We start from the raw sequence: 27996 nt of genomic DNA, 5'->3' as shown, positions 1-27996 counted from the left end.
CTAACTAACAGGCCCCAGGTCACAGAACTATTGTGTGATGAATACAGCATTCTTGCCCAGATCTATACCCTCCAAAATTCTATTATGCATTTGACTGAGAGCAAGGGGTAGGTGGGGAGGGCAAAGGGAATGAAGGATTTCTATGGAGAACTTGGGGGGAAAGGATGCATACATAGGCAAAGTGCTGGGCAAAGAGGGAGTCACTTGAGGAAATGATGATAGACTAGACCTGGAATGGGAGGGCCTCAAGCAAGCATGTCTCTGTGTCCTTACCTTGAGCAATTTGTTTATTGCTAAAAAGTCTGCAGACTGTTTCAGTATTGCTATCATTGTAGTCGCAAGAGTTTCATGGATCAGCTGGGCCTGAGGAGCACTGGGTTTTTCAGGTCGGAAGCTATACTACAATCAAAGAGAATGAACCATAAGACCAAATTCTCTCATAAGACAAAATGCTCAGAAAGAAAGCTTACTCCACAAACCTTAATGAAGGATCTTAAATAATTATCCAAGCCTTCTTCATGGCACTTTGATACGATATGTAAGAGAACCCTGAAATGACATTCACAAAAGTCAGCACGTCAGACCACAATGAAACACTATAGTTTGATTGTTAGATAAAACCAGCATATCTAACCCTTAAAAATACCTAATACTGTCTAAATAATGAAAGTATTAAATGGCATCTTAGTTTGGATCCAACAAAGACTTCAGCATGTAACATGTTCAGGGCTTTCTAAAATACATTTCTTGGTTCCAAAGGAGGATGTTTTATTTTGGCAACCAAGATATTTCTTTTCATCTCCTTTCTAAATCGCATTTGAAGTATGTTCATAGCTATCATATAGTAAAAAGCCTTTAGTAAGGTAAATATTGAAATCCCCTCTAGCAAAAATCAAAGGAAAAGAATAGGAAAAAGTGTTAAACATGTCAACAGATGGGGGGAAGGGAAGGGCAAGACAGAGCAGGTACAATGAGATGAACTAAAATTGGAAGCAAATCTAAGATTCATAGAAAGTTTTAAAGTTATGAAGCCAGCAGTGGTTCTGCAAGTTTAGCATGCATCAGAAACACCTGGAGGGCAGAGTGCTCACCCCGCTCCCTGAGTTTCTGATTTTTTAGGTCTGGGGTGAAGTTCCATGATTAGCATTTTTAATAAGCTTCCAGGTGTATTGTTGCTGCTGGTCTGGGAATCACGTTTTTTGAGAACCACTGGACTAGAATAATGCTTCTTAAATTAGCAACCAGACTACCCCCAATAGCAGAGAAGAGCAAAGAGTATGTGGGTGTGTGGAGCCTGAACCCTGAGGCTCCAGAGACGCTGTGGCAACAGCAGAAGCAGCAAAGCCAGAAACACCCAGCAGTGAGCTTATAATTTTTTTAAACCCCTGTTTTATTTTCAAAAATTAAGTGCATTTTGCATCCTACTCTACAATATATCCTTGTTTGTTTTCCTATAAAAAGAACACTCTTATTCTTGTGAGTAAAAACTAATGGCCTAGGGCCACTCTGTCCAGTGTGAGAGCTGCTAGTCACAAGTGGTGATGTAAACAAATTAACTACTATGAAAAATTTCTATCCTCAGTTACACCAGCCACATTTCAAGAGTTCAACAGCTAAATATGACTAATGGCTACCATATTGGGCAGTACAGGTATAGAACATTTCCATAACTGAAGAAAGTGCTATTGGACAATACTGGTCAAGGGCGTGATTCTCAAACTCCATTGCATTAGGGCATCGTTGTGGAAACTTTAGGAAAAAAAAAAAAACAACCAATGCTGAGTTCCACTCTCAGAGATTCAGATTTAACTGGTATGATGTATGGTCTGGGAACAGAGATTTTAAAAAGCTTCCCAGGTTGCTCTAACATGCAGCAGTTTTAGAGCCCCTGGTTGAGGAAAACACAGTAAACTTATCCTATGGTTTCTGGTACCATCTATCCCTGGGGATGTGAGTCCCTCAGTCCGAGAAGAAAGAAACAAGAGAAAAGTTATATTAGGCTTCTGCCTTTGGGGTTCTCATTTGGAAGATAAATGAAGAAATGCAAAAGGAAACAAAAGTTGATTCTTCATATTGTAACACCGAAACTCACATGGTGCAGTTGAAAGGAACGTCATCTTCATGGGTCATGTTTGTGAGAACTTGGAAGAGTTGCATAAGAATTACAGGTAGAAACTGTATCATGACTTGGATCTCCATGGCATGCAAACACTAAAATAAGTCATTATTAGTTATGAAAATCAAAGTATGATATAACTTGCAAAGGTGAAACAACCAAAAATTAAGTAATGATAAATACATTCACTAGAATATAAGCTCACTTTAAACACATGCTTCCAGGGATAGGGGACTTTGTCAGTTACTTTATACACATCTCTATTTTGGCACTCAGATTTTGTTAGTTCCTTTAATATTAAATACTCTGTTAAAGATAACAAGTATAACTGGGATCAACAGGTTTTAGAATAAAAGTGACCGACTCTTGGTAAACCAACAACTGGGCTGGGGAGCAGGCATTTTTGGAGGTACTGGAGACTGGCCTACCAGCCCCCAGCATTTGTATGTTTTACAGGGGAAAGTGGGCCATCACTTTGCCGTGAGAACAGGATTCAGTAAAGTGTATTTCTATGTATGGTTGGCTTTACAGTGGCTCCATCCACAAACTGAGGCAGTTCTGCATTCTAACATCCTCACAGTACATTTCTTCAAAGTGCTAACACCCTGCCTCTACTGATTGACACATTAACATCAGAAAGAAGAAATATATCTGTGTATACAGAGAAATGATACAAGCAGCAAAATATTGGGTTGGCCAAAGAGCTCGTTCGGGTTTTTCTATATAGCTTATGGAGAAACCTGAACAAACTCTTTGGCCAACCCAATAAATAAAATGTCTTTCTTCTTCCTTCCCTCCTTCCTTCATTCACCCATTCATTCACTCACTCAGTCAATTGGCCAACCAAAAACCACCTCACTGAGCACCTTCTCCACCAGTTCAATATTTAGGGCTTGGGAAAGACAGAGATGGTCAGACAAGTCTGTATCCTAAGGAACACAATAGTCATCTTTCAGAGTGCCCCATGTTTCCATCCTTATGCTCACCCTCCCTTTTCAGGCCTCTCTCATCTCAATAGTGACCTCTTAGATTTCCCGGCAGCTTCTCTTCAATCAGATACCTAGTGCAAGAAACTGAGCTCAGGGAACCTCTAGTCTTTCCTTCAGGTTTTTCCGAATGTTTTGCCCTCTCTCTTCTACCCATACAGCCATCACCCTGTTTTCAGGACTATAACCTATAACCAAAATAGTCCAGTAATTTTCCATTAATAGTAGGGCTATGTACAGTTTCTCCTCAACCTCAGTATATTTAACTCTCATTTCCAAAACTCAATCCTCCTCAAGTAATGGTTACATCAGGCCACTTTCTGCCACCATCAAAAAATTTATTGATGCCTCCCCATTAGCTAGGGCAGTGGTTCTCAACCAGAGACCCTTCACCACCCCATCCCTCCAGGTCATCCAGCAATGTCCAGAGACATTTTCAGTTGTCACGACTGAGGTGGTGCTACCGACATCTAGTGGATAGGCCAGAAGTGCTTCTAAGCACCCTCCAATGCATAGGACAGTCTTTACCACAAAGACCCATCCTGCCTCAAATGCCAATAGTGCCAAGTTGGAGAAAAACTGACTCAGGCTATTAAGTCTAAGTTACTTAAAACCCAACTTACATTTTTAGCCTTAACATTCACCATTCTTCATGAGGCCAAACTGGCGTCTTGACTGCTCTGCTCCTTGAAATTGTCAAATGCATGCCTACCTTTGTGCCTTTGTTCATATTTTTTTAGCAAAGTCTTAGCCACCCTTCCCAGTCAAGTGCACCCCCCACTTCGGTGAAGCCATGCATGCACTCATTCAATAAAGGTATACTGAATAAAGGTATACCGAATGGGCTTCCCTTGTGGCTCAGCTGGTAAAGAATCCGCCTACAATGCAGGAGACCTGGGTTGGGAAGATTCCACTGGAGAAGGGAACTTCTACCCACTCCAGTATTCTGGCCTGGAGAATTCCATGGACTGTATAGTCCACAGGGTTGCAAAGAGTTGGACACGAGTGAGTGGCTTTCACTTTTTTCACTTTTCATACTGAATGAACTTCCGATTGCCAAGCACATCAAATGGACGTGGTTCCTATCATCAAGCAGTTCACAGACGAGGGAAGGAAAACATATGGAAGTGAATCGCTGTGACACAAACAGTAAACAGTACACAGTAAATGCACAGAAGAGGAAGCAACTGTGTGTGCAAGTGAGGAGGGAATGTCACACACACCAGAGGACGGAGGCTCTAAGGTTCAAGGTTAAGTAGGATCACATCAGGTAGAAAAAAGAGAGATGGGCACTCCTTGCAGAAGTGGTCTCCCTACACCAGTACTCTCTCTCTACACAGAGAATTTACTCTCTACCCAGAAGCCAGAGGGTTCTTTTTGAAAGGCAAATTTGACAATGCCATTTCCCTCTATTACAAACAAAACCAATTGCCACAAACAAAAAGCTATGAAGGGTTCCCCATCCTCCACTCATCTGGGGCCATCCCCTGCTCCTCGCTGCTCAGTGTGCTCTAGCTATGCTGTCTTTGCTTTTGTTCCTGTCTTTCACACATCTCATTGCAAGGTATTTACACCTGCTGCAATAGTCTGTCATCCTTTTACACAGTTTTATCATCTATGGCTGTCTTCCCCTCATCAGTTCTTTTCAGCTTGAAATGTCATCAACTCCTCAGACAGGTCTTCCCTGACAACTTGATCTTGACTGCATTCCTGATCACATTAGAGCCCATTCAGTTCAGTCACTCAGTCACATCTGACTCTTTGCGACCCCATGAACCACAGCACGCCAGGCCTCCCTATCTATCACCAACTTCTGGAGTCTACCCAAATCCATGTCCATTGAGTCGGTGATGCCATCCAACCATCTCATCCTCTGTCGTCCCCTTCTCCTCCTGCCTTCAATCTTTCCCAACATCAGGGTCTTTTCAAATTAGTCAGCTCTTCGCATCAGGTGGCCAAAGTACTGGAGTTTCAGCTTCAGCATCAGTCCCTCCAATGAACACCCAGGACTGATTTCCCATAGGATGGACTGGTTGGGTCTCCTTGCAGTCCAAGGAACTCTCAAGAGTCTTCTCCAACACCACAGTTCAAAACATCAATTCTTCTGCACTCAGCTTTCTTTATAGTCCAACTCTCACATCCATACATGGCTACTGGAAAAACCATAGCCTTGACTAGACGGACCTTTGTTGACAAAGTAATGTCTCTGCTTTTTAATAAGCTGTCTAGGTTGGTCATAACTTTCCTTCCAAGGAGTAAGCGTCTTTTAATTTCATGGCTGCAATCACCATCTGCAGTGATTTTAGAGCCCCCAAAAATAAAGTCAGCAACTGTTTCCACTGTTTCCCTGTCTATTTGCCATGAAGTGATGGAACTGGATGCCATGATCTTAGTTTTCTGAACGTTAAGATTTAACCTGTTCTATTTTCTTCACAGTACTCATCTCTATCTAATGGGACTTCTTTATAATCCCTCTACCCCAAATGAGTAGCTATGTTGTCTGAATTATTCCAATTATATTCCCAGCATCCAGTACAATATCTGGCCCCATGGTAGGTATTCAATAATTATTTGGGGGATGACTGAATAAATGAATAAACAAAGGAATCAAAGGAATAAAGATGGAACCTTCTAGTCTCAGTGGTTCCACAGTTTTGTGAACTCTGAGCATTTATATCCTGTATCATGCATTTGACATTTAATTACATATTGCTTTGGACGATCATTTGTACTACTGACTTATACTGTCATTTGACTTAAGTGGGCCCCTCTTGACTGGTCATAAGATCCCTATGGAAAATAGCCCAAGTTATTCTTATTTGCAAGCCACACAGCATCTAGGAGAATACTGAACACATAATAAGCTCAGCATGTAGATGGTTAGATGAAGTGATTAAACAATGTCATTTACAAGGACAGGAGATTGCAAGGTTTGATAAAAAGTACACGGGGCTAGGAGTCAAAAGACCCATCAAAAGACATGCTCGGCTCTGATCTCCTACTAACCAGCTGAAAAACCACTGGCAAATCTCTGTCCTCAGGCCTCAGTGTCCTCATCTATAAAAAAAAAAAAATCCCTGAAGATCCCTTTTAGCACTAACATTCCATACAGGAGTTTGGCGCTTTCTATAATTGCATGGCATTTCACTCATTGCCACTAGAGGGCGAGCATAGGACACAGAAATAACAGAAATTCCACACCCTTAAAAACACAAATATGAACCTTTCTTCCCCCTCCATTCTAAGAATATCAATACAGGAAATTTAATTTTGTTAAAACTTTTACAAAGCTTCCCCTGGAAGAATAAAGCCACGGATCTGAGCAGACAAGGCATTCACATATAGAGCGGGATTCTAGACATTACCCAAGATAAGGACTTGAAATTAGATGACTTACTGTACTTTTTAATGCTAATTAAGAATAAAAGCCATCATTTATCGGTTACCTGCCTGATTCGACCTTTCCAACAATCTATTTTCTGTATGGTAACCAGGATGATTCTTTAAAAACCAAAGTCACATTACATCACACTCCTTTGTCCACAGCTTCTCATCTCATCATAGCTTATGAAGCCCTACCGGACCAGTAACCCAGCTATCTTTTCCAATGGGGCAGCCTATCCTTCCATGTGCCAGCCACACTGGAACTCCTCCTGTTTCTGGAACACACCAAGTAAGCTCCTCGGGGCCTCTGCACTTGCTGTTCCCAGCCCTTGCCCAGAATTCCACGCGGCTGGCACCCTCCTTTCCTTTAGGTCTCTTTACTGGAGAGTTCCTTGTTGACAATCTAAAAAAGAGATCCTTATCACTCCTAATTCCCCTTCCCCATATTTTGGTTTTCTTTATAGTACTTATTACCAACTAACATAAGATACACAGTTGACCCTCCATCTCCACATATTTCACATCTGCGGATATGGAGAGCTGACTGCAAGGGATTTAAGAATCTCTGATATCTAGGGAGGGTCCTGGAACCATGACTGCAGATGTATATATTTATTCATTTATGTGTTTAATGTCCATCTGTCTCGACAACAAAGTAAGCTCCTTGAAAATAGGGATATTGTCTGTTTTCTTCACTTATCCTCCCCATGTTTAGAATGAAGCCTGGCCCACAGGAGGTACTCAAGAAAAAAGTGTGGAATGAATACTACACAGCAGATGCCCTGTCTCACTGAGGTCTCATAATCACCACACAAGTGGGCATTACTGTTATCTTTATGAGACAGAAGAAAAAACAAAGGCTTGGAGAAGTTAAGTAAGTTGGTCAAGGTCAATCACAGAGCTAACAAGGGACAAAGCTGGGGTACAAGCTCAGTTTGTGATTCCAGAACCCATGCACATGTTACCTCATTCACACTGCCTCTCTGAAAGAAATGAGTATTTTTGTTCATTTCACATCATTCATTACTAACATATGTCGAAAGGGAAATCCTGTAGAGGACTTCATTCAAAATCAAAACTCCTCGGACTGGCCATGGCTGATCTACTGAAGGAGCAGCCAAGAGAAAAGCTACTGTCTGCTGGGTCTTATGATGTGTGCTTTGTCCCACCATGTTAGGGAATGAACGGAGTCTTGGATTCTCAATGCTTTGATAAAATATGGCATTTCTTATGACTCCTATGCACCATGCAGCAACTAGGTTCCTTCTTATCAGCTGACCCTTTTGCTAGTCTTTCACCTACGGACCCAGGAACCATTTCACATTGTATTCCAAGTATAAGTGACTTCCTTTCTCTTGGCCTTTTTCTCCACAGCATTCTCCACCTTTACTGGGCTGTCAGCAAGATGAGAAAAGACCTGGAAAAATCAATCTATGGACCCGAAATAAACATTTTCATGAGATTTTTTTAAAGTATGTTGTTGAATTCTGGCTAAAACATTTTCTTCCTAATGCCACGCTTCTGTTGTGTGCTTCTAAATAGCCACTTGATGGAAAAGGACATAGTAGAATGTGCTCTCTTGAGGATTTGCAACCAAAAGTATTTTCAAGTATTCATTTTTTTTTTTTGGCCTCCCACATCAAAAATGTGGCAACCAAAAGACAAGAAAAACAAACCTTTTACAGAAAGCTGCTGTTCATTTACCTTTAAATATTTAATGAGCTCCCCAGGAACTTCTTTCAAGCCTGACTGAATCAGCTGGCAATGCTGGAAGAATTTGTGCACATGCAGATCCTGAAAAACAGATGGATACAGCCATATGAAATTTGATTCATCACCCACAAAACACAGGCTCTCCACCTCTACCACCCGTCCTCCCACCCGGAATCTTGCAAACCTGTTTCCCCAGGTCTTCTAATGACCCGACTCCGCATCTACAGCTACCAACACACATGTTCCTCCTTGAGTCCCAGAGTCCTCTCAACCCACACACAAAACAGCAAACCAGGCCCATTGAGCATGCATCTCAGTGCACCAGGTAGGCCACCATTCATGGCCAACTAGTCCAACATTTGTTTCCTTTTTTCAGTAATGTCATCTCTGAAGTTGGACTGCTTCTATATTTTAATGGAACAAGCAGGAAGAGAGGTCTGAACTGACAGGTGAAGAAAAGGGAGTCACCTGATCCTGTGGTGGCCAGCGTCCAACTGTCCTATGTGAAATCTACAGACAGTGAATCTGTGGATAGCACAGACTGTCTCAGAAACCAGAATCAAGAAATTCCAGAAGAACTGAGAAAGTAGAATTGACATATATACACAATCATGTGTAAAATAGCTAGCTAGTGGGAAGCTGCCATATAGCACAGGGACCTCAGCTCTGTGCTCTGTGATGACCTAGAGGGATGAGAGTTGGGGTCGGGGGGAAGGCGTGGAAGGAGGTCCAAGAGGGAGAGGATATACGTATACATATAGCTGATTCAGGCTTCCCAAGTAGCGCCACTGCTAAAGAATCCACCTACAATGCAGAAGACGTGAGAGACTTGGGTTCAATCGCTGGGTTGGGAAGATTCCCTGGAGGAGGGGATGGCAACTGATTCCAGTATTCCTGCCTGGAGAATCCCATGGATAGAGGAGCCTGGTGGGTTATAGCCCATAGGGTCGTAAAGAGTCGGACACAACTGAAGCAACTGAGAAGGCATGCATAGCTGATTCACGTTGTGGTACAGCAGAAACTATCACAACAATGAAAAGAAAGTATCCTCCCATTTTAACAAAAGGGATTAAAGAGAAAAAAAATAGAAATTGGATTTTGACCTGCTTCCTTTAATTATTATCTGTGGGACCTTGGGTAAATCTTTTAAGCTGACTGAGCCCCTGTTTCTTTTCCTATAAAAGGATGGAATGGCCAAGGAAACCTGAGAGGGCTGCACCAAGGAGTGTGGACTTCACCTTCTCCATCCATGATTTTTCAAACAGTGCTTGAAGTGTCTCACAGATACTTGATTCTAATTTCAAGGATGCTGAGTCTAAGAGCAAACTGTAGTAGCTAACCCTGATCCACTGACTGCCAACTTCTGTGTTCAGCTCCAGTCTAACCATAAGCAAAACATCAGACTAATTCCAACAGAGAGGCATCCGCAAAGTACCAGTAGTCCTGAAAACTGACAAGGTCACCAAAACAACGAAACACTCGGAACTTGTCACAGCCAAGAGCCTAAGGGAATGTGACAACTAAAAGTAACATGTTATCCTGGATAGAATCCTGAAACTGAAAAGGGGTACTAACAGGTAAAAACTAAGGAAATCTGAATAAAGGCCAGACTTCAGCTAATGATTATGTCTCAATACCGCTTTAAGAGTTGTAAAAAGGGTGTCACACTCATGTTAAATGTTAACACTAGAGGAAACTTGGTATAGGGCATATGGGAGGTAGCTGCACTATCTTCATAATTTTTCTGTAAATCTAAAACAGCTCAAAAAAATATATGGTTTAAAAATGGTGATAATAGCCTCCACATTTTTTTCAGAGTTTTGGAAGAGTCTAATCAGTCAACGGGAATAAAAGGATTTGGTCATTTGAGAAGAATTTAAAAATTTGAGCTATTATTAAGAATGGTGTTATTACTAATGAGAAAGTGTTTCAGGCCACAACTTCTCTAAGGCTGTAGAAATGAATATAATTTATTTTAATCAAGAAAAAAAAACTCAAGTATTAAAATTGACAAAATTCAGGGACTTCCCTCATGGTCCAGTGGTTAAGACTCCTCACTTCCAAAGTAGAAGGCATGGGTTTGATCTCTGGCTGGGGAACTAAGGTCCCAAATGCCACATGGTGTGGCAAAAAAAAATTTTTTTTGACAAATTCATGGGATGCAACTTACTTGAGTGTAAATGGTAGACTCCAAGTGGCTTTTGATCTTCAACAAAGGCTTTGCACCATCTACCCACTTAATATCCACATTTGATTGCTGGGAACAAAAAACATACATGTGAGTTTTTGTACCACAGTAATGGACAGATGAGCAATATATGTATTTCAACATTTTTCTCAGAAACAAATGTGCTAGTTTCAGACATAGGGAATTATTGGAGAAAATAACCTGCCTTTAGAATAAATGTATCCTAAATCATTTTGAAGTCCACTTTGCAGGTGGATACTTTTCCTAATGACAATAAAAATGACTATATGAAGGAATTTTTTTATCATGCACAAAATCAGAGTCCCATTTTAAGTAACTGGAATCAACTGACATGAGGTTACTTTGTCAAAGTATGATAGAAACTTCCCAACACTCATTTTCCATACTTCTCTTTGTTGTGGACCAGCATCAGCCCTCAAACCACACTCTGAGTAGCTATCAACCACACTAAACCATGCAATACACCAACAGTATTCTATTTTTTAAACATTTCATCATATACGGAAAACTGAATCACTTCGCTGTACAGCAGAAATTAACATGACACTAAATCAACTATACTTCAATAACATTTTTTAAAAGAAGGCAAAAATAACATTTCATGATTTCTTCAACAAATACAGAGATTTTCCTACCCTTCTGGATTCTGCATCATTCAGACTCATGTAGCCTGAGGGAAGATTGGCGGAAACTGGCAGCTGCTGCTCCAATGTGATGATTCTACCATCCTTCAGTAAAGGTACCCAGGCAAAGCCAACTGCCAAGACAATAATCAGCCATGAGAAATGAAATCACAGATGCAATTAGCTACACAAATGTCTGGTCACTGGGGAGCAGGGTAGGGCTGGTGATGCTGCCAGGGGTTTGTATGTGAGAGGCCAGGTGTTAGGCATCCAAGCACTGGGTGGGGGGGGATTAGTTTGGATGGCTTCCTAATCCTAGCCTGGCCACTAACAGGTTATTCACGCTACCTCCTTGACTATAACAATGGGAACAATAACACCCAGATCTTCTATAGAACAGTGATTGAAAGAACCAAGTGAGCTGATATACCAGAACACTTGAAAGCTTTTAAAGTGCATCCATTTCATTATCTTGACATACTAGGGGAACATTTTGATAGACTTATTTTTTAAAAGATTCAGATGTCTCTTGTCCACCCTTACAGTCTCATATCTGAGACTATAATCAGACAGCAATCACCATGTTGCAAAATTTCTTCCAGCAACCCTAGGGTAAGTAAAGGACTATGGAAAATGAAGGTCACAAGTCAGGGTTACATTCTATATTTATACACAACAGTATTTGGTTGGGCAGTTTTCCTGATTACAGAAGGAAGAGAGGTAGCAAGAGAATACAGCCACAGCACAGTACTTACAACTGGAATCACTGAGAGATTTTCCTCCCCAGTCTCTACATTTCTTAACAGTTCTACCCCAAAGAGCCTCTTGGCTTCTTATTAGAAAACTCATCATGTTCTAAGCTAAAAAATCCAGAGCCATCTGTGTTGCTCAAGTCAAGCAGTGTCAGTATTTCCATTATAGAGATTACTCTGGACTTCAAGTGTTTATAACTTAGCTGTAAAAAGGATTGCTCTGAACTGAGTTCTGGCATATGAGGGAGAGTGTTGGCTCGAGAGTACTTTTGAAAGCCACAGCTTTCTGATGCTTTAAAGTTCTTTGTGTGAGTGTGTGGGTGTGTGTGTGTGTGCATGCACGTATGTGTGCATGTGTTTACAGTGTGAACACAGAAGTCAACACAAATCTGGTTAGAACGTGTCTAATTTGGCAAAGCTTTAATTCTTAAAGAGACTGATACGTTGCATTCTCCAAATAGACTGAATGGCTTTCTCAGACGCCAGAACACGGCTGCAGGGCATCTTCACTAGTACAGCTTCAGAAATGCTTTACCCAGGGCTTTTCTTTTAGAAAAAGCAAAGGAAAGTAACATGAGCAGAAGAACCATTCAAAAGGACTCTGTCAAAGTAGTTAAACTGAAAATCAGACAAATGACAAAAGGTTTCCAGTCCAGAAAGCAGGAAAAGGAAAAGATATTTCTTGTTTTTCAGGGATATTTTATCCTTACATAAATTTTTATTGACATATAATTCAGATGCCTTACAATTAATCTATTTAAAGTATACCATTTGATGGTTCTTGGTATATTCACAAAGCTCTACATCTATTGCCACTACCTAATTCCAGAACTTTTTTTATCACCCCCAAAAGGAACTCCATACGCCTCAGAAGTCACGTTCTATTTCCTCTTCTTCAAGTCCCGGACAGCCACTGATCTACTTTCTGTCTCTATGGACTTGCGTGGGCAACATTTTTGCACTGCAAATCAATCAGAGCATGGCCAAGTATGTCTTAGTCAAAACTCATCTAGAATGCTTGGAAGCTATAAAGGTACAAGGTCAAGCACACACCATCTGCCTCAAAGGTGTGAAACCACTTAAACGATGGACAGTTAAAAGTAATGAGTGCTGAGGAGGAGTTTGGGATTAACAGATATACACTACTCTATATAAAATCGATTTTAAAAACTAGCACCTGCTGTATACAGCACAGGGAACTATGTCCAATACCCTGTAATAACCTACAATGGAAAAGAATCTGAAAAAGAACGGCTATGTGTGTATATATACATATGTATGCATAACTGAGTCACTTTGCTGTACATCTGAAACATTATAAATCAATAATACTTCAAAAAAAATTCAATATATATATATTTTTTAAAAACTGATGAGTAGCAAGAAAATAACCACCTCATGCTCTACTGAACATCTTGCCCACTTCTGAGTTAAATTCACCCACTCCAGTCCATTTTAGTTCACTGATTCCTAGAATGCCGACGTTCACTCTTGCCATCTCCTGTTTGACCACTTCCAATTTGCCTTGATTCATGGACCTGACATTCCAGGTTCCTATGCAATATTGCTCTTTACAGCATCGTATCTTGCTTCCATCACCAGTCACATGCACAACTGGGTATTGTTTTTGCTTTGGCTCCATCCCTTCATTCTTTCTGGAGTTTGCAATGTTAGTGACACTGGATAAGGCAACAGTTGTTTCCTCAGGAGGTACACAGTCATGTACCTCACTGTCTCATTATTCTGCTAGAGTTCTTCTCAACCTGCAAGGTCACCACCCTAAGTGAACAGCAGTTTCTATGGGGATCTAGAACATGACCACACTATCCACAAAGGGACTCTCCTAATATCCAGTACTGCTGCCTGCTGGGCATCACTCAGATGTGTCACTAACATTGCAAACTCAACATCAGTCGAAACCCACCATCCCTAGGCATCACTGCTACTCGGCAATATCTGCTTTCTAGTTTTGAAACTTCAGTGCTAACTTTGAATCATCTCCCTAGAGGCCAACACTTGCCAGGCCCAGTATATTCCTCTGCCATTGTCTTTTTCTCCACCCCCACCACCTGCCCCCCACCCACCCACCATTACAGCCCCACTGTGGTCCCCTTCCTCTCCCGAACTCTTGAAATAGCCCCCTAACTGGTGTTTCCTTCCTTCCTTCTTCCTGCTCCACCTCACCTCACCCATTATATTGCTGCCTGATTGGATTTCCTGCAAAACAGCTCCTACTGGTGTTTATAACCCTCCAGTATTCCTATTGGTAACAGAACAAAATCAAACCCACAACCTGGTATTCAGGGCCTTCCAACATCTGACTCTTCCTTTTCAATCTGCCATCCTATGCTTCCCTCCCCAGTTTCCTGAGCTCCAGTGCATGGAACTATTTGGGGTTCCCTGTCCAGACCCCTCAATACTCTGCCTCTATACTGGCTATTCCTTCATCCTGGAATCCTCTACCTTCCTGTCATGGCTGCATGATCAAACTCTATGCTACCCTTCAATGCCTCACCCAAACACCATCACCTCCTGGAAGCCTTCCCTGACTCCCTGCCACTTGTCCTTCCACCATGATGTCAGAGAATAACTCACTCTTCTCCGATACCACACAGCACCATTTTACTGGTAACTAGTACTTTCTATCTTGTGTTATAAATGTCTACATAGATCGTTTCCCCCACTGGACCATGTGCTCACTGAAGATGAGATCTATGTTCGATGCTCCACTGTCTTCTCCATATTACCTACTACAATATCTAGTATATAATAGATATGCAGACATATTTGCCGAGTGAATGAACAAATTTAAGATGGGTCCAGGCTAACGACACAGAAGCAGCCTGAATGCCCATCAACAGAGGAAAGGATAAAGAACATGTGGCAGATATATACGATGAAATACTACTCAGCCATAAAAAGGAATGAAGTTGTGCCATTTGCAGAGACATGGACGGACCTAGAGGCTGTCATACAGAGTGAACTAAGTCAAAAAGAGAAAAACAAATATCACATATTAATGCATATGTGTGGAATATAGAAAAATAGTATAGATGAATCTATTTGCAAAGCAGAAATAGAGACACAGATGTACAGAACAAACAAATGGACACCAAGGGTGGGAGGGGGTGGTGGGAAGAACTGGAAGATTGGGATTGACATATATATACTACCTGGTATAAAATGGATTAACTAATGAAAATAGACTATATAGCACAGGAATCTCTATTCAATGCTCTGTGATGACAAAGAGGGGATATATGTATACATATAGCTGATTCACTTTGCTGTACAATAGAAACTAACGTAACATTGTAAAGCAACTAAACTCCACTAAAAATGTTTTAAAAAAAGAAAGAAAGAAAAAGATTGGCACAGGCTAACTTGGATTTGAATCCCAAAGCATATTGACACTGACATAGTGGATGTGGCATGGGCCATGTCCATAGGACCTGTGATATTCTCCCAAGGATGCTTCCCATTGGTCTATCTAAAGCCTTGAGGAATGAGACCACAACTGAGGCTTCACTATCAATGCTTATTCAAGTGTGTTAAATCTATCCTCTTCTCCCTAGAATTCCAATCTCCCTTGGGTTCAAAAATGCCCATGGCTCTGGGCTTACTTCCCTCTTCTCAATGAGTAGAGCTGGAAGATTCTGCTTGCTGGACCATTCCACACAAAAGAAATAACAAAAATATAGCATCACAATATGGGTTTCTCTCTGAGAAGAGCAATATTACTTTATGTTGCCTACAGTAGTCTAAGCACACTGGCAAGCATTTGGACATGACGTTGAGTAGAAATGACGATAAAATGAACATGTAATTCATATTTTAGCACAGAAATTTCATGTAATTCATGAAATTCATGAACATGTAATTCATATTTTAACTCAGAAATGCACTTTTTGATAAGGGGAAGTGGTCTGTAGCTCAATGAAAGAGGTTATATCCTAAGACAACTCCATTTCGAATAGCTCTAGAGAGAGAGATTTAAAGAATGCATGGATATATGTATACCTATAGCTCATTTACATTGTTGTACAGCAGAAATTAACACAACATTGTAAAGCAATTATACTCTAAATTTTTTTTAATTTTAAAAGATACACACTTAAGAGATAGATGAGACATAGATATAAATATAGATAAATACATAGATAGAAAGGATTATAAACAAGGACTTCTGGACAGCACAGGCAATTCTACTCAACACTTTGTCTTAAGCCATATGGGAAGAAAATCCAAAAAAGAATAGATGCATATATATGTACAAGTGAATCAAGTTGCTGTACACCTCAAACACAATGTTGTAAATCAACTTTTCTCCAATAAAGAACAGACGTACCTGGAGTTTCAACTGTGTCCTGCTTTTTGGTTGTTCCCTTTGTGTTAATTTCACAACTTACGTGATAAAAAGTGAAAAGCAAATGATGTTTTTGATGAAGGTGAATGGGAAGCTCAATTTTTATCTGAAATGAAAGCAAAATTATACAGAGCATTTTGTTTTCATCGTCAAGTGGGACTGTCAGACCTTTAGCTTTGTTTCATCATACTTTTCCAATGACATAATTTTCTAAATCACAGGTCAAGTGGTCAAATAATAGATATCATTTAAATATATTCCAAATGCCTTTCTGGTCAGTTTCAGTTTGACAATAATATTCTCTTGGGTTGTGAGGGCTGATTTATTACTCTTCCTGGAGAGTTGTGGATTCTCCTGGATTCAACTTTGCAGAAGGATTTTCTGAAACACTGGATCAAAACCATATCCTTAAAGCCCAGAGATACTATGAAACTCAATCGGAGTCAGTGACTCCAATCCATCTATAATGTGCACTGAATTTGAAAACCTGCCTTTTTTTTTTTTTCAAAATCATTGCCCTCTTCTGCCTGGAAAAAAAAAAAAAGCCTTTACAAATAAATGAGCAAAAAGTCACTGAGGTATTATGGAATCCACAAATTACAGTTGTATAAATTTCTTTAGAGGAAAAACACAGCTTTACTCTTGAATAAATAAAAAGTATCGTCATGACACATGAATTTCATGCTAAAAATTAATACTTTAATACAAGCACCTCAAGTATTTGCCAATCAGAACCCAAGTGAATGTTTGTAATGTCTCCTGGGAAGGATGTGGGAGACAGATCACAGATTTAATTGATTTAATGCACATGCGTGGACCTGCCCAGGAACCCATGCAAACATACACGCTCACGCTCACTTTCCTGGTTAATACATAGCAAATGTTTGAAAAGTCCATTTCTGGCTTCCTAACATGGATTACTTACTACATGAACAAGCTTTCTCTAGTGACTGGCACTGGTTATAGAGAGGAATATATTAAACAGCTTGGTGATGGGACATCTGGCCTAATTATCATTCACACAAGACATGGCTTTGGTGTGATAACTAATTTCTGTTGTAGGTATATTTCACCACAGAATATGCCTATTCACAGCATCCAGACCATCTGGGTAGGTATCTAATGCTCTGCTGCACATAAATATGGACACACTCCCTCCCTGGGTGGCAAAAACACATTCCCTGCAAAGGCTGGGGCACTGGACTGAGCAGGAATGAGCAAGTCCCGGGCTGGGGTTTCAGGCCTCCATACTACAGCAGCTGGGCCTGGGGAACCGGGGACAGCAGGGTTGGGGGATGGTTTCTAACCAAGCCAGGGATGGACACGTGGAGCCTGAGAAGCAGAAATAGCAGAGCTCTTGGCCTGGGATGCACACCCAGGTTCCATGGAGACACACGGCTATCAAGGGCAGCCTGCGGATTTGGATAAGCTGTCTATGCACAGGCTAGAAGAGGTTTTGACAGAGACACTCAGAGAGACACTGAGAAGGACACAGACACGCAGAGACAGAGAAATGGGAAGAAAGAGAGCCAGGGACAGAATCGGGCAACCTGACTGAGGACAGGCACTCAGAGGCCGGGAGATGGCCTCTGTCTATATTGCACTGAGCCATTTCGTGCAGCCGATGGGATTCTGGGGGCCCAGCCACACCGCTGTGTCTCTCAGAGCATTTCACTTACAGACAGGGTGCACCTTCCCATGCAGAACCACAGGAGGCAAGAGCTAGGAGGGCCTTCAGAAAACCCCTCCCAAATGTCTTATTTTACACTCTGGAAATTGGAGACTCAGGGAGGGGAAATGACTTGCTCAAGGTCATGGAGCCAGCTGATGTCCAAGTGTGGGCTAGAAGTCCTGTTCCAGTCTGGTGTCTGTTTCCTACGTTATCTCACATCAGAGCCCCTTCCATTTGTGGGCCCTGCCTCCACTGTCACCAAAGGGCACCAAGCAGGCAGTGGCCCCTCGTTCTGATGTGACATTTTCTATTTTCATGTGACTAACCATTCAGGGATTGAAGGTGCAGATGCAAGACTGGAAATGATTCAAACAGAAAAGAAACAACCACCGCAGCATTTTCTCAATGAGAAAATAACGTATTTTACCTCATCATAGAACTCTGGATTTTGGTTGTGATGTGAGACAACAGCATAAGCGTTTGTGGTAAAGACAGACCCTGCAGGTTTTCCATAGATACACTGCAAAAGAAGGAAACAGTCACCACTCTCCATGCTGCTCTTTAAACAGGATGCTGCTGCTGCTGCTGCTGCTGCTAAGTCGCTTCAGTCGTGTCCGACTCTATGCGACCCCATAGACGGCATCCCACCAGGAACCACATACAGTTACTTGCATCTCTGAACACAGGGTCATGGCCAAGCCCACCCAGCTCTCACCATGAGCCTGTAAATTCCAAATCATTTCCAGTCACTCCAGACACCCCCAGACATCACCTAACTTGGCTCCATGGATGCTGCTGAATTTCCTGCCACCAAAGAAATATGATTTCAACCTAGCTGACAGGAAGTGGCTGAACACTTCTAATCATTTGGAAGGGAAACACTCTCCAGCCAGGCCTGGCAAGCTTACTTCTCTCATGCTATTTGCACTTCTTAATATGAGAAGCTCCTCCTTGGTCGGTCAGCAACATGTGCTGAATGCTCATTGTGTGTGGGCCAGGTAAGGAGTTTTAACAGAACCAACAGCAGATCCATTCCTAGCCTCAAGGAGTTAGAAAATGAATGGCCATTAGGCCACAGACGGGCTTACTGTTTTCTCACTTTATGAGCCACACTTTCAGAGTCACCAGCTTGCTGCTACACCAATAAAATGAATGTAAGGCTTTCTAGGGTTCCGTGGAGAGATCCGATTTCATTTCTAGTGTGAGTTTTTTACTTCCATAGGCTTAATACGTTCAAGGATGAATATGGAGTCAATGAGCCAGGCTTCTAACGGCCTCACTCGGGTACTTCAGAGCCAGCCTCCAGGCCAGCTAAGAAATGAAACTGACACTCGCCTGCTCTCCTGAAATATGGTTATGAAGGCTATTTGCAGGAACTGCAGAGAGGTAACCTAAGAGTCTTTGAGTATACAAAAGGATAGTGCACAGGGATGAAAAAAAAAACTATTCTCAGCTCCACTGAAGAAGATCAGAGAATCTACACCTCATTTTAGCCAGCTAATCCTTAATTTAACTTAGGTTTCTCTGCGAAAAAAATCTCTTCTCAAAGATAAGAGCTATTAAACATTCAATGACTTAATTGGGGATATTCCAGCCTCTTTTCCTAGGTGGTTTAAGAGGAAGACTCGCTATCCATCTGTCTGATTTAGGCTCAAGCTAGAGACGTAGGGAGCCAGATAAACACTTTGTGATGGGCTAGATGTTCAGACTTCTCTCTCAGGCCTCTGATTCCTGGGATAAAGAGCCAAAAGTAAAAGGTGGCTATAAAGAGTGAAACTGTAAGGGCACCGTGAGCTGACAGGTATTTTAAGGATCACAATATCAGATACTGAGATGCTTTCCCTAGATCACTCATTCAAGTTTGGAGGCACCATTTGGCCAGCCACAGACTCGAAGTCATATCTCAGATCAAAGCAGTCATGCTGTGCTACTGTCAGCTTGAAGCCCGTTCAGGTTTCAAGGAGAAAGGAGTTAAACTCCCCTGATGGTACCACTATAAGCTGTCAGAAGAAAATGACCTTGTGATTGGGCATTGAAGCAAGGCAAAATCCAAGTGGAGCAAAGGCAAAAATTCTGGCATATGCAGCTTACCCTTTTTTAAAGCTATATATACGTTCCTAATACATTGTGTCATTTCTTAATATTTAACTCAATCTTACTGGTAATGTTTAAGAGTAGAAAAGGCAATCTTACATTTGTCACTTTACTACATTTTCTTTGACATTTAAGCACATGAAACTTAGCATATGAAACTACCTAGTACCAAAATGTCTGTCTCTATGAAAAATGCATGCTTATCAATATCACAAACAAACCTTTAGAGCGCTAGCATCACTTTCATCCGAATCCCGGAATTCCACACAGACTGCAATGTTCCTTGCCTAAAAATGATTCATCATTCAAAATGAGTCACAAAACGAGAAGATTATAAACAAGTGTAACACCCCAAAATGTATAGTTTACCCTGTTTACCTTGGCAAATGTTTTTTGGCTATCGTATTTTAATTGCAAGGGATATACATATAGATGGTTTTTGTAAATGGTAAATGGGTAACAATATTTCGTCATTTCTGGAACAAACTCTTCAACTTCCACAGTAATATTTTGACAATTCTTTTCAAAGGGCTTCAGAGGCACATATGAAGAAGTAATACAATCTATAGCAGAAAAAATAAACAGGCAAAGATGCAACAATTGTTAACACATTCCTGCATTTATAAAAAATACATATATACCTGGATTGTGTTCTCAAAGAGCAGTTTAACAAACAGAATTCTTAGTGATTGACAAAAACTCATACAGCCACTTCAAGAACCCAGAGGAACAAGTAGGAGTAAGTAGCCTGATGCTGATTTTAGTGAAACCCTTCAACCCAGATGCGGATTGCTATTTCATTCTCAACGTAGAGTGATTTTCCAAATATAACACATCATAATTTTGACAAATTTAAACTCTGCAAAGAAATCCATTACATTTTTCCTCCTGCGACTGCAATTTAGCTTTTCACTGCAATTTTTTATTGGTATCAGGGAAGTAACAGTAAATTTATGCCAATTAGCTCATGGCTAGTCCCTCTTAAAAAGTTAACTTGGTACAGGTGCAAATTTTCACTTAAGGAATAATGGCAGCTTTCTGAAACTACAGATCTTCTGATGTGTTACCAATAATAAATTCCATCCTCCTGAATATGGAAAACACAAAGCCTTAGAGAAGTATAGCAGCACATGTTATTGAGGTAGCCACTTGCAGTAAAGGTTATTCATACACTTAAAGGGGCTCTAAGACTGCTGGTCCTTGCTGAAGAGTGATATTGATGGAGAAGAAATATGCAGGAGAGTCAGATCTGAGGACATAATATTTTTCATTGGGTTTGGTTTTCTATGATAGTGATATTTACAATAGTATATCTGGAAGAACAGAGTAAAGATCCACAGATAAAAGTGATCATTTCACTACCCAGAGTTAACTATTGCTAATATTTTGGCATATTTTCTTGTAGTCTTCTTCCTATGTATGTCTCATCTAACAAACACAAAAATCTCACAGCATAGAGAACTTTATCCTAGTTGTTGGTATTTTATCTGATATCTTATTTCATGAACTCTTTGTAAACATCATTTTGCAGAGCTGCATAAAAGTTTCATGGTATCAGGATCCCTAACTGAACTGAACCACACATGAACTGAAGCATGACTGAACCACACTGACAGTGTCATACTCTTTGGTTGCTTTCAATCCCCTCTGTAATACAGACAACACTGCCAAAAATATCTTTACGCATAAACTCCTGTCTACACTTCAAGTTATTTCTTTAGGAAAAAATAATCCATTGAACTCTTAGATGTTTTAACATGCCAATTACCACTCTCCTACTTACAATCCTTTTGTGACTTCTCATTGTACTTGGGATGAAATTCAGTTTTTTAAGGCGTTACCATGGTTTTCACAATGTTCTTCATGATGTGATTCTTCCTACTTCTCCTACTTCATTTCTTATCTTCACATCACACACTAGACTAGAGCCTCACTGGTTCCCTTTGTGTCCATACAAACCAAGCTAGCTACACCTCAAGATCTTTACATGTGACACCCTCAGAGTAGAATGTACAGTCCCAACCATTTCATGCTGGCTGGGCCACATGGTGAGCCTTCCTTAGCCACCCTTTTTGAAAGTAGCCCACCCAATCAGAGACAGAAATTATTCATTTGCTTTCTTGTTTAAATGCCTGTCACTCTTTCTAGACTGTAATCTCCATATTTTCAAAGCACCTAGTAAGTATTCAATAAAGTCTACTCAATAAATGTTTATTTGGTGAATAAATGGATAGATAGAATGTCAGAATTAGAATGCCTTAGTTACAGACATTCATGCATGTCTCTTGCCAAATTGTACTCCTACTGGAGATGGGTGACGGTGCCTGGCCAAAACTAAGCCAGCATTAGACAGTTACAATTTATTTTTTTGCAAATTTGATAGATGAACAAAAACACCACAACACTGAAATATTTGCATTTGTGTTACTGGCATAATTACTGAGACTAGATGTTTTCCAATTATTTACCAGTCATTTTATTTCCTGCAAATTGTCTTTTCTGTCTTCTGTCCATTTTTCTCCTGGGATCATAGATTCTTGTCTTTAAACAAGAAATGAAATCCTCCTTTTGGATCCCTTCACTGATGAAATTCAGCCAAGGCAAAAGGAGCAGAAACTGACTGGAACACACTCACATCATATATTATACATGAAACAGCATCTGATAAAAATCAACTTAATTTACTTCCTAATCTCTAACTATTCACCATGTGTCCTGGGTTGAATAGTGTCCCACCAAAATTCATGTCCACTGGAAACTCAGAATGTGACCTTATTTGGAAATGGGGCCTTAGCAGATGTAATTAGTTAAGATGAGATCATAATAGATTAAAGTGAAGTCGCTCAGTCGTGTCTGACTCTTTGCGACCCCATGGACTATAGCCTACCAGGCTTCTCCGTCCATGGGATTTTCCAGGCAAGAATACTGGAGTGGGGTGCCATTTCCTTCTCCAGGAGCTCTTCCCGATCCAGGGATTGAACCCAGGTCTCCCGCATTGTAGGCAGATATTTTACCGTCTGAGCCACCAGGGAAGCCCATATAATAGATTAAGGCGGGCCTTAAATCCAATGACTGGTGCTCTTAGTAGAAGACCATGAGGACAGAGGCAGAGACCAGAATGATGCATCTATAAGCCAAGGGATGCCCAGGCTAGCCAACAGCCACTAGAAGCTAGGAAGAAGAGATTCTTCCTCAGAGCCCTGAGAGGGAGCGTGGCCATGCCGACGCCTTGATTTTGACTCCCAGCCTCTAGAACCACAAGAGAGTAAATTTGTGGTTTTAAGCCACCCAGTTTGTAATACTTTCTTACAGCAGCCCTAGGAAACAAATACACCATTTAAATCTCAAGAAAAATGTTAGGAAGATAAAACACCTGTGCTTCAGAGACTTCCCTGGTGGTAGTTCAGTGCTCTCAAAGCAGGGGGCCCAGGTTCGATCACTAGTCAGGGAACTAGATCCCACATGCCACAACTAAGAGGTCACGTGCCGCAACTAAGACCTGGCACCGTGAAATAAATAAACATTAAAAAAATAAAAACCCTGAGATTCAAACGTAGCCTTTTAGGTTTATTTGCAATATGTAAGTTCTTACTTGAAAAATCCACAGGAACACATTCTACTGTGATGTTTAGCTGCCCAGGAATAATCTGCAATTTGGTCTTCTCTGGCCTAGATGTAAAATAAGAATATTTTATATTCAAAAAATATGATTAAAAAATATGATTACTAAGTGCACTGGTTACCGTTTATTCAAACTTCCAAATGCTTCCAAATCCAAATGCTCCAACATTTGATTTTTCCCACATATGACTCACATTCATCATTCAAAGAAATTATAATTCATCTATGACATTGATTTACTGCAGTAACTCTAAAACACTTACTTCTTGTATTCCGAGAGCAATTTGAGAATGTCTTCATTGGAAAGCTTGCTACTATCTTGTTTATACAAAGGAGAAAATCTCCCATCCAGCTCGAGAGAGCCTTGAATATCTTTGAAAATGGGCCTAAAAGAGCAACAGAGGGTTTTTTTTTAACTTGAAAGTATGGATAAATTAAGATCAAATAGTGGTGATGGGAACATAAAATGGTGAAACTCTTTTGGAAAATAATTTGGCAGTTTCTCATGAAGTTAAGCATACACCTACCCTCTGATCCTGCGATGCAACTCCTAGGCATATTTCCACATGGTACTTGAATGTTCACAGCAGATTTATTTGTTATAGCCCCAAACTGGCAACCACCCAGATATTCACCAACAAATGAATGAATAAACAAATCGTGGTATATTCTTACAATGAAATACTACTCAATGAACAACTGATACAACATTATGGATAAAATACAAAAACAGACTGAGAACAAGAAACCATAGGCAAGGTTACATACTGCATGATTCCATTGATATGAAGTCCAGAATAGGTAAAAGTCAGCTAAGGTCAGTGGTTGCCTGGCTGGGAGTGGATGGCTGGTTGGACAGGGATGTGAGGAACTCTGGAGTGATAGAAATGTTCTAGATCTTGGTTGGGGTGGTAGTTATATGACTACATACATCTGTGAAAATTTATCAAGCTGGACATATAAATGTGCATTTTAATCAAAGATAAATTATATCTCAGTGAAGTTGATAAAAATTGAATTAGATCTTTAAGATCAACTTATATAGAGTTTATAATATATCTATAAAATTTCTAATATGAATTAGAATTATTCCCTCCTCCTTCTCTTCTTTCATTTTCAAAGTAGCTATTTTACTGCCAGAACAGGAAGTAATATACAAGCACCCAATGCACTGGAAGCAACTATGGCCAAAAGCACAATCTCCCCTGGCAGAGCCTCTGAAAAATGTGGTTAAAGGCACTAACTATCAGTCCTACTTCTAAGCATACCTCCTTTATTTTCAGTAAACAGGGGTTTATCACACAGCTTTTAAATATCCCAGCCAAGCCTTTAGAGTCAGTTCCTGTCGCTGCTAACAACCAAAATAATTTAAGAAGGGAAAAAAAACAGCATAATTCCACATCAGAACTGGGTATTAAAGCTTCTAACTTTGAAGATTTTATAATGTATTTTTCTACAAGCACATTAGCATCAAGCAGTTACTGATGTGGCCTAAAAAGGGGTGGAGAGCATGTGCCATGGCTGTCTATAGTGGGCTCTGAATTCAGGTCCTGTTAGTTGTAAGACCTGCTTACACACATGCCATGTGAACTTAGGCAAGGATTTATTTTTTCATTTCTGTGACTCAAATTCCTCATCTCCAAGATGGGGGACAACAGTACCTACCTCAAAAAGAAATATACATTAAGCACGTAGACCTCTACCTTGTATGTGCCTGTGTGTTAAGTCTCTTCAGTCGTGTCTGACTCTTTGAAACCCTATGGACTGCAGCCCACCAGGCTCCTCTGTCCGTGAGATTCTCCAAGCAAGAAAACTGGAATGGGTTGCCATTTCCTCCTCCAGGGGATCTTCCCGACTCAGGGATCGAACCTGTGTCTCTTATGACTCCTGCATTGGCATGTAGGTTCTTTACCACTAGCACCGCCTGGGAAGCCCACCTTGTACAGTTAGCACTTAATTACCATAAATATTGGGCTGGCCAAAAAGTTCATTCTGGTTTTTAAAACCTGAATGAACTTTCTGACCAATAGTAACAGCAGCAGCCACTGGAGCATCACTAAGTATGTTTCACCTTCTGGAACAGCTAAGTATACCACCTTCCACTACTCTTTGCCCTTGACCTATCCTTGGCTAGCATTTCTTACTAGTTGGCAAAATAAGGACAAGGTGCCTTTTCATCTACCAACATATAACGCATTTTGAGACCCTCTCCCAAGTGAAATGATTATAGTGATAGAACAGTTACTGAACTTAAACCTCCTACCCTTATGGTACTCCCCAGCACCCACTGAACATAACTCGTTGAATTATTCAGAACATAGTGCCCTTTCCCCAGAAGTTCCAGTGAGCTGTACAGGCTGTACCATAAACAAGTCAGTGAACTTGTACTTCAAAGGGCGTATAAGCGAGGAATACAGTTTCAGTCATCACTGTAGGTAGACTGGCAAGATTTAGAGAAAAATCATGTAAACCACCATCAGATATGTGGTACAATTAACACACTTCCCAATATACTACCCCTGAAGAAGCTGCAAAATTTGTCATCAGAAAGCAAGAAAATCTACTAAGTAATTACACACTTGCACTGAGCAACTACATTTTTCGCCTTCTAGTTTTTAGTATGTTTTTCAGAATTACTCTATGATGGCTTTTCAAAGCATAAACCCAGCCAACTCTAAAATAGTGGGCACATTGTACATAATTCACTGCAATTTCTGGTTTTTTGGAAAAAAAAATTCCATCACTTTAGCAAATAAGCTCTGTTTTAAAGTGCAATAAAATTAAGTGGTGTCAGTCAGATCAGTAACCCAAGCCAAAGAAAATTTCCCTGAAGCAAGACATTTGAAAAAATGAAAGGGTCTTTGAGGCACAGCAAATTCTAAAAGAAAGAATATTTACATCCTGCTATAGATTGAATGTTTGTGTCACTCTGCTGCCCCTACACCCCCAAATTCATATGTTGAGATCTAATCCCCAAGGTGATGGTATTTGTATGGCCTTTGAGAGGTGATTCAGTCATGAGGATGTAGCCCTTATGAATAGGATTAGTGTCCTTATAAGAGGCCAGAGAGATAGCCTGCTCTCATTTCACTATGTGAGACGACAGGGAGAAACTGGTTGTCTAAAACCTGGAAAAGAGTCCTCACCAGAACCCAACCATGCACTCTGATCTCAAGTTTCTAACCTCAGAAATTGTCAGAAACGAACGTCTGTTGTTTAAACCACCCAGTCTAACTTGTTATGGCAGCCTGAATGGACTGAGACACATCCGAAGTGTCCCAATATATAACTGGTTTGTCAGAAACAGACTTCTAAATGCTGCCGGCAAGGACAATAGCCCTCAACTTCACATAGAAGCATGAATAGATGGGTCAGAAATATATTTGTACAAACCTGGCAGCCCAAGCAAAGGGCATTCTGTATTGTCCAAGGCGGCTACACACTTGCTTAGCTGTCCTGTGCACTTTCTGGGCCGTCTGAGGTTAGAAATAAAAAGATAGGCTCAGATTTGTCTAAACTATCAGAGACTCACCCAGAAAAAATAATTTCCCCAACTTACTGATATAAAACATCAAAAACTAGGAAAACAAGATACAGAAATAGTTATAAATAAAACACAACACACATCAGCCACCCACTTTTCAAGATAAAGTATTTCCTAAGGTTATGGATTTTCTCATCAACAGAGCCCTCATCAAGATATCAGAAGACAAACAAAATAGATATAGGGCATGTTTTGTACTGAAGACTGCTACTGGGAAAAAATTTAGCAGTTTTAATGTCTATTTCCTTTCACACATGAGCAGGCATATACTTATCACACTTGGGTGAAGTTAGTTCTGGGTACTGCTGACCTTTTTACTCCCAAGATAAAAGCCAAATGATCAAGAATCAATGCAATTAGTTTAGTGTGGGCAGTAGCTGCTGTTTGCACAGGCACCGGGAGATGACAAAGGAGATAAACTTCCTATAGAGTCTAAACAGGCTGTGAAATGCTGCCTCTATGCTATCCCTAGGAATACAGAATGATGAAGGCTTTTATCTACATTGTTGAGACTTTCCCCCCACAAATTAGTCATTCGTCTCCTCAGCATCTCCCACTTAATAACACTATTTTGATCCACAACTAAAGGCTACATACAACAGACTGACTCATAAATACTCAGAAGCTTGACTGCCGCTAACGAACTATGCCATGAATGCTTTCCATCTTTGGGCCTGACTTTTCTCATTTATAAAATGAGAGAGGATCAGATCAATAATTTCCAAAAGTTCAGAATTCATGATCCAGAAATTTGGAGAATTATCTGGGTCGCCGACTTTTAAGATTGCCATTTAAAGATTGTGTCTGATTCTTTGTGACCCCATGGACTGTAGCCCATCAGGCTCCTCTGTCCATGGGGATTCTCCAGACAAGAATACTGGAGTGGGTTGCCATGCCCTCCTATAGGCAATCTTCC

At 40.6% G+C, this 27996-nt stretch overlaps 1 protein-coding gene across 2 annotated transcripts in view; it reads right to left on the bottom strand.

Moving 5' to 3' along the window:
- The window catches only part of DOCK11 (dedicator of cytokinesis 11), a 174749-nt gene that overhangs the window by 52734 nt on the left and 94019 nt on the right, over window positions 1-27996 (bottom strand). For both annotated transcript variants that reach the window (XM_040265135.1, XM_040265136.1), the window contains exons 14-26: window positions 26930-27012; window positions 23800-23922; window positions 23508-23584; window positions 20294-20478; window positions 20137-20202; window positions 18249-18341; window positions 16132-16255; window positions 11044-11165; window positions 10370-10456; window positions 8191-8280; window positions 2093-2211; window positions 480-549; window positions 274-399 (exon numbers count right to left, since the gene is read on the bottom strand). In XM_040265135.1, the coding sequence (XP_040121069.1) occupies window positions 274-399; window positions 480-549; window positions 2093-2211; window positions 8191-8280; window positions 10370-10456; window positions 11044-11165; window positions 16132-16255; window positions 18249-18341; window positions 20137-20202; window positions 20294-20478; window positions 23508-23584; window positions 23800-23922; window positions 26930-27012 (1365 nt within the window). The remainder of the gene's footprint in view (window positions 1-273; window positions 400-479; window positions 550-2092; window positions 2212-8190; window positions 8281-10369; window positions 10457-11043; window positions 11166-16131; window positions 16256-18248; window positions 18342-20136; window positions 20203-20293; window positions 20479-23507; window positions 23585-23799; window positions 23923-26929; window positions 27013-27996) is intronic.

The sequence above is a fragment of the Oryx dammah genome, unplaced genomic scaffold (assembly GCF_014754425.2).
Source record: "Oryx dammah isolate SB20612 unplaced genomic scaffold, SCBI_Odam_1.1 HiC_scaffold_23, whole genome shotgun sequence".
Lineage (NCBI taxonomy): Eukaryota > Metazoa > Chordata > Mammalia > Artiodactyla > Bovidae > Oryx > Oryx dammah.
The sequence above is the reverse complement of the archived record's forward strand: the minus strand, read 5'-3'. Positions and strand labels throughout refer to the sequence as shown.